Here is a 12,873-nt window from a genome sequence, read left to right on the forward strand (position 1 = left end):
CCCCCACCACCCCACACAGTGAGCAGAAACCTGTGTGCTCTTTTTCTTAGAAGAGGGGTCATGTTTGATTACTGCAGCTGCCTAGTGAGGTAAATGAGTTTGGTGATAGTCTCGGCATCCAGGAAAGAGGGAGAATGTGGTTAAAGGACTCATCTACTGAATATTGCTCTGCTAATAAATGATAGAGCAACTTTCTAACGTGGTGTCTTTCTCAAAGCACTGCTTTTTACATAGTCAGGTAAATTTAAAACAAAAAGATTTATTTGAAAGGCAGAGTTACAGCGAAAGAGTGGGAGAGATAGCTTCCATCTGCTGGTTCACTTCCCAAATGGCCGCAATGGCCGGAGCTGAGCCAAGCCAAAGCCAAGAGCTTCTTCTGGGTCTCCCACATGGATGCAGGGGCCTGAGCACTTGGGCCATCTTCTACTGCTTTCCCAGGCCATAACAGAGAGCTGGATCAGAAGTGGAGCAGCCGGGACTCAAACCGGCGCCCACATGGGATGCCGGCACTGCAGGTGGCGGCTTTACCTGCTATGCTGCAGCACCATCAAGTATTTTTTATAGCATTATTTTCCAGAGTGTCAGCACATGTTCTTTTTTTGTTTAAAATTTTATTTATTTATTTGAATGGCAGAGGGAGAGAGATCTTGCATCTGTTGGTTTATTCCCCATATATTCAAAGTAGCTGGAGCTGAGCCAGGCCAAGGCAGGAGCCTAGAACTCTACCCAGTTCTCCCACGTGGGTGGCAGAGGCCCAAGCACTTCCAAGGTCTCCCACTACCTTCAGAGGCGTGTTAGCAGGGAACGGATCAGAAGCATGACAACCACAACTTGAACCAGCCTTCTTTTTTTTTTTTTTTTTTTTTAATTTGACAGGTAGAGTTATAGACAGTGAGAGAGAGAGACAGAAAGGTCTTCTATTGGTTCACCCCCTAAATGGCCGCTACGGCCAGCACTGCGCGGATCCGAAGCCAGAAGCCAGGTGCTTCCTCCTGGTCTCCCATGCCGGGTGCAGGTGCCCAAGCACTTGGGCCATCCTCCACTGCCCTCTGGGCCATGGCAGAGAGCTGGACTGGATGAGGAGCAATTGGGACTAGAACTCGGCGCCCATATGGGATGCCAGCACCGCAGGTGGAGGATTAACCAAGTGAGCCACGGCACTGGCCCCTGAACCAGCCTTCTGATACGAGATGCTGACATCGCAATCCGCTGCTTAACCCACTGCACCACAACGCCCTTTATTCTTTAAACCGTTGGTTAGGAGCCCAAGCTCTGGGAGCAGGAATTTTGCCTGATGGTTAAGATGCCAGTTGGGATGTCAGTATCTCGTGTCTAAACACCTGTATTTGAGCGCCGCTTCCACTCCTGGTTCCTTCTAACTGTGCACCCTGGTGGGCAAGAAACTGAGTCCATAGCACCCACCTGAGAGACCTGGATTGAGTTCTTGGTTCCAGGTTTTGCCCTGGGCCAACCTTTTGCAGGCATTTTTGGGGAGTGAACCAGTGGATGGGAGCTCTCTCTCTTTCTCAAGTAAATATGTTTTTTTTTTTTGTTTTTTTTTTTTTGTTTTTTTTTAAGGAACTTGGGTTTTGGAATCAGAAATTGGAGAGACATGACTCTGAACCCTGGCTATATGACCTCAGGTTTAGTAGCCACATACCTTCCTCATCAGTGAAATGGGGGTGCTGCTATTTTGGGTGCCCTGAGACGTAGCTGCTAGGACAACTGGATGTGTGAGATAGTGGAAAATGACAGGGAGAATGAGAAGAGGGAGCAGAACTGTCAGACCCGGAAGCTGGTTTGCCCGCTTAAAGGAAGGAGGATTGAGCGGGGAGAGCCTCAGACCCAGCACGGCCCTGAGGAAGCCTCAGCAAGGCAGAGGCTGCTCCTCAGAGGGGTCTGGCCTGGGGCAGGAATGGCCTGGGCTCTCGTGCCTGTGCTGTGGGCCAGCATTGGCTGGCTCCCCAGGGAGGTGGGGCCCTCAGCGTGCTGTGGTGGATTCCAGAGGCGTCAGCTTGCTCTCTGTTGAGAGGTCTGAGCACGCCCAACACCACCTCAGGAATAGCACCCACACCCCAGGGCAGTGTCAGAGTTCAGCTGAGTTCTGTCTGCAGTAAGCTAGCTCGGGGCCCCCCATGTTGTGAGTGTCCGAGGTACCATGCCTGTAGCTGTGCTCCAGGGAGTTGAAGTGCGTTACCCAAGGTCAGATGTCTTGACTGGCCATTGCTTTGTAGGGTTTGCTTGTGATTTCTCTTTAGCTTTGTGTAGCTCCCACCTTTCTGTCAGGTTGACCAGCTCACAGTTTCCTGGTGCAGAGGGAGGCAGAGATCTGGTGACTTAGGTTTATCTCCTCACCGTTGGTGCCGTAGACGTGGGTGGGTGGGCTCTGACAGGCACAGCTGGCGTTGCTCTAAAGAGCCTGGCCTATGGCACGCTCTGCCCGTGTGAGGTGCTGCTGTCGTCGATCCAGCGATCCAGTCCTTTGACTTAGGCATCCTCGTCAGCTTTAAGCTACTTGAATTTAGTGAGTAGAATGCAGGGGTTAATGGTAGTGAGTAATTCTTTTATTTATTTTCTTTTTTTTTTTTTTTTTTAAGATTTATTTATTTGAAGGAGGCAGTGACAGCATTTCCACCCACTGGTTCACTCTCCAAATGGCTGTATCGGCCGAGGCTAGGCTAGGTCCAAGCCAGGAGCCTGGAGCTCCATCCTGGTCTCCCATGTGGGTGGCAGGGGCCCAGGTCCTTGGCCATCATGCTCAGCTTTCCCAGTGCATTAGTGAGGAGCTGGATGGGAAGTGGAGCAGCTGGGACTCCAGCCGGCACTCTGCCGGGGGCTGCCGGCATGGTAGCTGGCAGCTTAGCTTGCTGTGCCACAGTACCAGCCCCAGTGAGAGATCCTTAGTGTATAAGTTCAACAGAACGATTTATTCAGACAATTTGCTGAGCTTCCAGGGCTCCAGGCATCCTGCCTGTAACATGAAGGTGTTTGACCGAGAGACCTTAGTGGTCTCTCAAAGGGACAGCCAACATGACACCAAGCGCATAGTAGACCTTGGCAGTGTGACTGAGCTCACCCTGACCTCCCTCACCCACTCTGTCATCCAAATCAGGAAAGAAAATGGAAACTTGGGGGCCAGCGTTTGTTGCAGTGGTTAAGACGTGTTTTGGGATGCCTGGGTTTAAATTCCAGCTCCTAGGGGCTGGTGCTGTCGCGTAGTGGGTAAAGCCGTCTCCCACAGTGCTGGCATCCCATATGGGCTCCAGTTCGAGTCCTGGCTGCTCCACTTCCAATCCATCTCCCTGCTATGGTTTGAGTCGCCTCAGCTCCAGCCGTTGTGGCCATTTGCGGAGTGAACCAGTGGATGGCACACTTTTCTCAGCCTCTGCTTCTTTGACTTTCAAGTAAAATAATAAATGTTTAAATTCCAGTTCCTGTCCTAATTGCAGTTTCCTGCTGATGCACACTGTGGGAGTCAGCGATGGGGACTCAGGTAGTTGGGCTACCCATGTGGGAGACCCAGGTGGAGTTTTTTGGTCCCAGTTTTCACCTGGCCCAAGCCAGGCCATTATAGGCATTTGGGGAGTGAACTGACAGGCCATTAAAATAAATAAGTAAAATTAGCAACTCAGCTTCAGAACTGCGATACAGAGGAAATGAGTGGACTGTGTGGAATACCTGATGGGGGCAGCCTGCCTCCCTGGGGCCCCCTCCCCACCTGTGTGTTTGCCAGGGCTGCCACGTCCCACAGGGCTGAAGGCTGAGGTCCAGGTGTTGGCAGGATTGGTTTCTTCTGAGAGCCAGGAGAAGAGGACCCATTCCAGGCCTCTCCTCGGCATGTAGCTGGCTGTTTTCCCATCTTCACGTGGTCTTCTATCTGTAGTGTCTCTGCCCAGCTGCACCTCCCAGAAGCACGTCAGTCATGGCGTGCTGTTTCACCCTAATCATATATGAAGAGGCTCTCTTTGTCGATGTGATTGCATTCTAAGCTACTGGGGATTAGGGTTTTTGCAGGGGCACCGTTTAGCTTCTGGCACACCCTGGCTGTGATGCTGTGGCTCTCCTGTGTCTGCCAAATGGTGACCACAGAGCGCAGGTCACTGCCACCTCCCTCGGACTGTGAGGCTGATGGCTTCTACAGAGCCCGCGGCTGTCTTCCCTTCCTGGCCTAGGTCCGTTTGTCCTTGGGGCATTGGGGCATCCCCCTAGCACTCTCCCTGCTTGTTCTTTGCCAGAGAGCAATTGGAGTTTAGTGCTTGACCTAAGCTGTTGGGGTTTAGTAAAAGTTTCAGTGACAGAAGTGGGCTGGTTGGCACACCACAAAGCTTTGGACAACAGATGAGAGGCCCCACCACGTCCACTGTTGGATATTTTTCTCTGAGTGTATTTAGTCTATATATGTATGTGTGTGTGTATGTGTATGTATGTATGTGTGTGTATATATATATATATATTTAAGATTTATTAATTTGAAAGGCAGAATTACAGAGAGAGTGAAGGAAAGGACAGAGACAGAGAACTCTTGCATCTGCTGGTTCACTCCCCAAATGGGCACAACAGCTAGGGCTGGCCAAGCTGGGGCCAGGAGCCAGGAGCTTCTTCTGCATCTCCCACATGGGTACAGGGGCCTACTGCTTTCCCAGGCACATCATCAGGGAGCTGGATCAGAAGTGGAGCAGCTGGGACTGAAACCAGTGCCTCCGTGGGATGCCTGCTCTGCAGGCCATGGCTTTAACCAGTTGTACCACAGAGCCGGCCCCCTGTATTTATTCTTTATCCCTTTCAAACAGGGCTAGAGATGGCTTATAAAATTATATGGTAAGGGGGTCCAGTATCCCATATGGGCACTGGTGTGAAACTCAGCCGCTCCACTTCCACTCCAGCTCTCTGCTATGGCCTGAAAGAGCAGTAGAAGAAGTAGCAGTAGTAGAAGAGAGTAGTAGAAGACGGTCCAGGTGCTTGGGCCTCTGCTCTCACTTAGACCCAGAAGAACCTCGTGGCAATAAATCCTTTTTTTAAAAATGCATGTGGTTGGCCGGCGCCGCGGCTCACTAGGCTAATCCTCCGCCTTGCAGCGCCAGCACACCGGGTTCTAGTCCCAGTCGGGGCACCGGATTCTGTCCCGGTTGCCCCTCTTCCAGGCCAGCTCTCTGCTGTGGCCTGGGAGTGCAGTGGAGGATGGCCCAAGTCCTTGGGCCCTGCACCCCATGGGAGACCAAGAGAAGCACCTGGCTTCAGCCTTCGGATAGGCGCGGTGCGCCGGCCGCAGCGCGCTGGCCACAGCGGCCATCGGAGGGTGAACCAACGGCAAAGGAAGACCTTTTTCTCTGTCTCGCGCTCTCACTGTCCACTCTGCCTGTCAAAAAAAAAAAAAAAAAAGTGCATGTGGTAATATAAAAGTAGACTTCTAAAGCTGGGATGGAAAGTAAACTGAAGTTGTGCCTGCAGGGTAAAACACCTGTTGGGTGTTAGGTGATGTCCTCAACAACATCCCCATACAGGATCCAGCTCTTTTAGTGTCTCTTCGGTGTGTTTAAGACAGTATGATACAGCGCCTTTTTAAACATTTGGAACCTTAATGCATGCGTGAACCCTACAATGAAATCCATCGATGGTGTTCATTGGGCCAGGGGGTATCAGCACTTCTGTGCATCTGAGGTTTGGCTGGGAGAGCAGGGAGCGTTGCTCTCCCACTCCCTAGACCCCACAACTACAAAGCAAACACCATCTGGCACCTTCCAGTGCTGTAGGGTGTGGTATCAGCTGTGAGCATCCCCCAAGGGCCCCTGTGACTGTCCGCCTGGTCCTCTTCAGCTCCTTTTTGTCTGTAGTGAAGATGGGACATGGGGATAGAGGACTTAAAGCTAGAGGCCTCCACTAGCATGGTGGCACAGTGGGTTAAGTAAAGAAAAAACTAGAGACACCACCACCCACACCCCTTGGCTGGGCCAATAAACACACACACAAAACAGGGAAGTTTTCTGTTCTCAGCCACATGAACTCTCTGTGGGCCTGAATTCTGCTGTTCTTATTAAATCTCAAGGGAGGAACTAGGGATTCTTCAAAATCAGAAAAAAAAGATATTTAAGAAAAGCTGTTTGGGGACTGGCATTGTGACACAGTGGGTTAAGCTGCCGCTTGCAGTGCCAGCATCCCATATGGGTACTGGTGAGTCCCGGCTCCTCCACTTCTGATCCAGCTCCATGCTAATGCGCCTGGAAAACCAGTGGATGATGGTCCAAGTACCTGGGCCCCTGCAAGCCACGTGAGAGACCTGGATGAGTTCTGGCTCCTGGCTTCTGCCTGGCCTAATGCCAGCCACTGCAGCCACCTGGGGAGTGATCCCGCGGGTGGAAGAGCGCTCTCTTCTAACCCTGCCTTCCAAGTAAATAAGTAAGGACTGTCTCTAGTCAGCTATTTGGTAAAATATTAGAACCATAAGAGGAACTTTCAGGTGAGGAATAGCAAGTAGGAATAAGCACCTAATTCTTATTTTATAGACTGTTTATGTAGTCTTTGGGGGAGGTTTTACGGCTGTAGGATTTTATTGGGAATTCATTGTGAAGGGACCCAGAACTTTTCCATGGGTCCCCAGTAAGTGTGAGGGCTGCTCTGGCCCTCTGTGAGCAAATACTTAGCACATCTTATAATTTTTATGAGATTATATTTAATTTAGAAATAGATTTTACAAGAATGTTAATGCCCCAGTTAAAAGTGGACGTAACTCATAAAATGGATAATTCACATAAGAAAAATATATGAATGGACATTTAGCATGCAGAAATGGCCTTTTAATAATCATGCACACTGGGGCCAGTGTTATGGTACAACTGTTAGGCCACTGCCTGCAAGGCCGGCATTCCATGCCAGAGCGCCAGTCAGAATCGGGCTGCTCCGCTTCTGATCCAGGGGGTGTGGAAGCATCCACGCTCTTCAAGGCAGTGATTCCATTTCTGGAACTTTGATCCGGGTCAGCATAGTGAGCAAGAGTATCCGTTGCAGTTGCGAATAATGAAAACCAGCATTTCTTTTTTCTTTTTTTTCTTAAAAGATTTATTTTATTTATTTGAAAGTCAGAGTTACAGAGCAAGGTAGAGACAGGGAGAGAGGTCTTCCATCCGCTGGTTCACTCCCTAGAAGGCCGCAACGGCCAGAGCTGCGCCAATCTGAAGCCAGGAACCAGGAGCTTCTTCCTGGTCTCCCACGTGGGTGCAGGGGCCCAAAGACTTGGGCCATCTTCTACTGCTTTCCCAGCCATAGCAGAGAGCTGGACTGGAAAAGGAGCAGCCGGGACTAAACTGGCGCCCATATGGGATGCCGGCACTTCAGGCCACGGTGTTAATGCTGGGCGAAAACCAGCATTTCTATTAATAGAGTGAAATTATAAAGAGTGTTGTTCACCTAGTAGGTTGACAGATGAGTATTTAATGTCTAATGTGTTTTCAGGGGGCCAGTGTTGTGGCATAGCTGACTATGGCTCTGGAGCGGGCATCCAATTCCTCAGGTTGAGGTCTGTGTCCTGGACACTGTGCTGGTTGCACCCCAAGTAGCTTAACCTTTGCTTTGGACTGAAGGGCTCTAAGTTGGGGCTCCCTCAGCTCCCTCTTTGGGTTCAGTTAGTTTGCTTGAGCAGCTCACAGAGTTCAGAAAAACACATTTACCCCCTGTTTATTATAAAGGACATTAAGAAGCATACAGCTGAAGAGATGCATAGTGGCCTGGAATGCCACCTGCCAGGAACCACAGTGTGTTCAGCCATCGAGAAGGCAGACTGACAGGGAAAGAGACCTTCCATTCCCAAATGGTCACAATGGCCAGGGCTGGCCCAGGCCGAAGCCAGGAGCCCATATTTCCTTCCAGGTCTCCCATGTTTATGGCAGGGGCCCAAGTACTTGGGCCATGTTTTGCTGCCTTCCCAGTTGCATTAGCACAAGGATCAGAAGCAGAGTAGCCGTGGAAGGTGGGCACTGGGGTACTGGGGTCCTGTTCACCAAGCGGCCTTTGCTCTGCTGGCGTGGAAAGCAGAACGGCTATGAGCCTAGTCCTCGGGGTTGGAGCCAGGCCTCCCCTGCTTCAGCCAAGGGAGTGTGGAAATGCCTAGGTTGAGTCTTGGACGTGTGCGCTAACCTCTTTGGGACTGTCAGAATGGGTGGGGGTATGTCGGGGAGGAGTGGCACAGCCCCCAGGTAGACATTGTAGCTGTCATTCAGCCATCCATGGGCCTCAACTATGTTTGGCAGCAGGGACCGCATTTGGACACACACCATCCTATTTGGCTTGCTCTCTAAGAATTCTGGGAAGTAAGTAGTGGTCTGGTGCAGTGGGTAGGTATGTGTGTGGAGTCCAGCAGTCCTGGCTCAGACCCCAGCCAGGTCATGTAGGGGCAGTGTGGCACTGGGCAGAATAGAGCAGTAAGAACTTGGGCCTCTGAGGACAGCCCGGCCCCCGAACAGGCTGTGCCGCCTCTGCTGTCCAGCAGGGTGGCCACCGTGCCTGTCCCATCCATCGGTAGCCTTTCGTGGTACAAAGTGAATTACTGTGCAGAACCTGGGACAGCACCTGGAGGCCAGTCAGCACTGGGGAAGTGCGGGCTTTGAGATGCTGTGTTGTCCTCACTTTGTAGGGGAGGGAACCGAGCTCTGGAAGCTCTAGAAGTGTCCCCAGGGTTGTACCCCTCCCCGCCAGCCTGCTGAGCCAGGTCGCACACAGGTCCTCAGGCCTGTCCTGTCTTCTACAAAGTCACGGGTCTGCCGTGGTGAGGCTGGATTGGAGCTGGTTCCTTTCCCTTGGGCAGTCTAACCATCCCTGCTGGCCATCGGTGGCACCAGAGGCATTCAGGGAAAGTCCAAGATGGCAGGGACCCAGGAACTCTGGAAATTTGATCAACTGTGGGTGCAGGGCCTGCAGCAGAATGCTTATGGGACAGTGGAGCCCTGTCACCTCTCCATGGCAGAGCATAAGCATTTCTGTCCAGAAGACTCATGAAACAAGCTACTGTTCGTGGTAGACGTGCCTGTCGTGGTTGGCGCTGGCAGGTTTGCACCACCTCCCATGCTAAGCAGTCCTGGACACTGTCACCTGGAGGCTCGCTCCTCTTTGTCCATCCCGCAGTCTACCCATGTGGGCGCGTTCATCTTCCAAGTGCAGCCTCAACCCTGTGAGCCCTTCCTCTGCCCACAGCTGTGAGCGACCCCGTGGTCTCTAACGTGATGACCCTGTCCTCAGTCACGATCCCAGCCTCTTGTCTCACACCTGCCTGGTATTCTAGCTCTGCACAGGCAGCGCCATCTCCACTTCTTAGTCCCCAGTCTGTCATGTCGCCTCCTAAGGCATGCACTCCGGAGGTCAGTCCCACATCTGGCCCATGCCCGTGGCCTTCGTGGTGCCTCTGTATCTGAGCACCAGGCACGTGCAGTGGGGGGGTTACAGTCTGGACAGGCATTTGCAGTGGGTGTGCTCAGGGTTTCTCACCATCGACAGCTCTCCCAGGCTGGCTGGTTCCGGCCCGCAGGTGTTGAGAGGATTGTCCATGTGAAGTGCTCAGTGCATCGGTACCAGTGCCCCTGCCTTTCTGGACTCACCCCTGTACACCTGTCCCCTGCTCGTGCTGTTGATCCTTACTGATGAATTGGTTCCCTTCCAGATGTCCAACATCACAGTCACGTACAGAGACGGCCGAGTGGCACAGCTGGAGCAGGTGTACATCCGGGGCAGTAAGATCCGCTTTCTGATTTTGCCTGACATGCTGAAAAATGCACCGATGTTAAAGAGCATGAAAAACAAGAACCAAGGCTCGGGCGCCGGCCGGGGGAAAGCTGCTATTCTGAAGGCCCAGGGTAGGTGTTCCTCAGGCGCTGGTTTGACAGTGTGGGCTTGTCTTGTTTATTTGCAAAAGGAGCTGTGTCACTGCCTGAGCATGGAGGACCTTGACCTCAGCTGTCTCCACACCCACTGCTTTGCAAGGTGCTGCAAGCCGCCGGTGTCTGGTTTCGCCCGATCTCAGTTTCTTGAAGGCCTTTCCTTTCTAGAAGCTGTGTCCAGGAAGTCTGGCAGCGGCTTGCTATCATCTCACTTGCTGGGCTGACTCTCAGAGTGGCAAAAATATAACCCCTTAAAATGCCTAAATGCCTGTTTCTCCCTTAACCCCTCATACCCCACCCCCCGACCCGTGACTAGAAAACCTCGTCCTGGGGAAGGAAGGGTTTGCGGGAGTGCTGGCTCTGGCCGTGGACTGTCCTCTGCACAATGTACGCCAGCCCTTGGCTGTGCACTTGAAGGCACTTGGCAGTTAGTCTGCCCAGACCCCCTGACTTCCACCTGCACCTCTCCCAGCCCCTGGCTCTGGTCCTGTGGGCAGGCGGCTGAGTTCTTGAGAGACTTCCCGCTCTCTTGAAGACAGCGCCATGCTCTGGAAGAGCAGGGGGCTAAGGCACCAGTTCGTAGCTGTCAGAATATTTTCATCTGTCCATCGTGCACAAGGTCCCCTCCCAGGACCTGTGGGTCACAGGGAACTGCCTTACTGTGCCCTCTCATGGGGAGGATTTGGTTTTGCCTTTGCTATCAGGAAACATTTCTTACCTGCAGAAAAGCTCAAAGAATAATAATGATACCCCCACCAGCACCCAGATTTAGCAGACGTTAGCACTTGTCTCAGAATGTACAGAGGGACTTGGGCGCGTGTGTAAGGCTGTTAGCTCACGCCTGCCAGCCCTGGGAGTCCGCTGCCCGCTGGTTCTCAGGCCACCCTTGCTCCCAGCCTCTTGTACAGAGCAGTGCTGGACCTTGCGCCTCTCAGTGTCTGTCCTCCTGTGAGATGGGATGGGCCAGGTGGCCCGTCAGGTCCCTTCCAGCACAGAGGTCCTGGGGCTCGGGCTGCTGCCTCCGTGAGCATGCCCTCCGCCTCACTCTTTCTCTTCGTCCCTTTCAGTGGCTGCGAGAGGCAGAGGACGTGGAATGGGACGTGGAAACATCTTCCAGAAGCGACGATAACTCCCTGTCGAACAGAACTTTGCCCTTCTTTTTTCTTTTAGGTCATCTGGGTTCAGGGGTGGGTGCTCGTGTGTATGTCATAGGTTTCCTGTTGGCATCTTTCTCTTTAGATCAGGGGAAGTGTTAAACTAAATAAATCTGGTTGTTTGGTTTTTTGAGAAAAGGACTGTGTTCGTGTTGGAGTTTGCTTTGGCAGCAGGTCCAGCATCGACACCCTGGGAGCTGTCCTGGGGCAGAGCCAGCACCGTTATCGGCGGGAGCTTGAGCTGCCGTGCAGCAGGCACGGTTGCTGGGTAAGGCCTGGGAGAAACTCTGCAGGCTGTGTCTCCTTAGTCTTCAGAGACAGGGGCTCGTGTGGCTTCGTTCAGTGAATTTTTGTGGAAAATGCCACTAACTCAGCTGTAACTAGGCAGAGAATCCTGGCTTGTGGAAAAGCCCAGGAATTTGACCTCTGTAGTCCAAAGGTCCCATGACTGAACGGGCGGGGAGAGTAGTGGTTCCACACAGGTGGGGACACCCTCACAGCTCCACAAGCTGTCCCGTGCAGTCCGGGGACAGGTTCTTGTGGGTGTCTCGGAACATCCTAGCGCTGACTGGCTCACCCACAGTTAATGTCAAAAAAGGCAGTAGAGGTAGGGTGTGCACAGAGAATGTAACAAAAACACAGAAACTGGAAAAGCAGCCTGAAGAAGTCAGATGCTGAAATGAAGTCTTGCTCAGGGTTCAGGACAGGGTGAGCCAGAACGTAAACCAGATCAGGGTGCTCGCTGGACGGACGCTTCCAGTCCTGGAAGAGGACGAGGCAGCCGATTCCACACCTCTGTTAAGCTGGCATCAGGCAGTGACGTTCTCACATCTGACCTGCTTGCATTGCTCAGGAGAGCTGTGGAACAATCAGGACTCACTCAGATACCCCAGGCGCTTCCAGTGAGGCCTCGGGGTCTCTCCAGAACCCCAGCTCCGTGAATGGCCCCTGGCTACTGTCCTGGCAGGCAGTGCTGCTGCGCTGAGACAAGTGTAGGACGTCGGTGGCCATTTCAGACACACTGACCACGAATGGAATTAAAGAGTTTGTTTTAGGTTTGGGCAAGAGTTAATTTTTGACTGTTGTTTGGAGGACTGGGTGTTGCCCTAGTGGTTAAGACGCTGATCGCAATACCTGGGGTTGGTACCTGACTCCTCGCTCCAGCTTCCTGCTGAACACAGACCCTGGGAGGCTCAAGTGATTGAAGTGCTGCCACCAGGTAGGGGACCTGGATGAGTTCCTGACCATGTCATAGTCTCGTCGCCCTCATTAGGGCATGAACCAGCAAGTAGGAACTCTCACTGTTGCTCAAATAAAATTAGGTGTTTTTTTTTAATTAACTTATTTGAAAGAGTTACAGAGAGAAAGAAAGAGATCTTCCATCAGCTGGGTCATGCCAAAGCCAGGAGACTCCATCGAGGTCCACCACATGGGTGCAGGGGCCCGAGCACTTGGGCCATCTGCTGCTGCTCTCCCAGGCACATTAGCAGGGAGCCAGATTGGAAGTAGAGCAGCTGGGACTGGAACCAGCGCCCATACAGGATGCCAGTCACAGGCGGTAGCTTTACCTGCTATGCCACAACTCCAGTCCCAGAAATTCACATTTTTAAACAGTTCCCTTTGTACCTCAGCAGTGATTCTGATTTAGTAGCTCTGAGGCTGGGTTTTTTTTTTTTTTTTTTTTTTTTTTTTTTTAAGATTTACTTACTTTATTTCGAAAAGCAAAGTTACACAAAGAGGGAGAGACAGCAATCTTCCATCAGCTAGTTCACTACCCTGATGCCCACAGTGGAGCCAGGAGCCTGGGACTCCCATCTGGGTCTCAGTCTTCCGCTGCCTTCCAGGAGCATTAGCGGGGT

The 12,873-nt window shown here is 52.2% G+C and overlaps 1 protein-coding gene across 1 annotated transcript in view; it reads left to right on the top strand.

Annotated features, from left to right (window-relative positions):
- SNRPD3 (small nuclear ribonucleoprotein D3 polypeptide) overlaps window positions 1-11,152 on the top strand; it is a 13,708-nt gene extending 2,556 nt beyond the window's left edge. The window contains exons 3-4 of the mRNA XM_002722553.6: window positions 9,644-9,836; window positions 10,928-11,152. Of these exons, the coding sequence (XP_002722599.1) occupies window positions 9,644-9,836; window positions 10,928-10,989 (255 nt within the window). The 3' untranslated portion in view covers window positions 10,990-11,152. The remainder of the gene's footprint in view (window positions 1-9,643; window positions 9,837-10,927) is intronic.
- Window positions 11,153-12,873: the final 1,721 nt, after the last annotated feature.

The sequence above is a fragment of the Oryctolagus cuniculus genome, chromosome 21 (genome assembly GCF_051225735.1).
Source record: "Oryctolagus cuniculus isolate XC-2025 breed Fujian yellow rabbit chromosome 21, ASM5122573v1, whole genome shotgun sequence".
Classification (NCBI taxonomy): Eukaryota; Metazoa; Chordata; class Mammalia; order Lagomorpha; family Leporidae; genus Oryctolagus; species Oryctolagus cuniculus.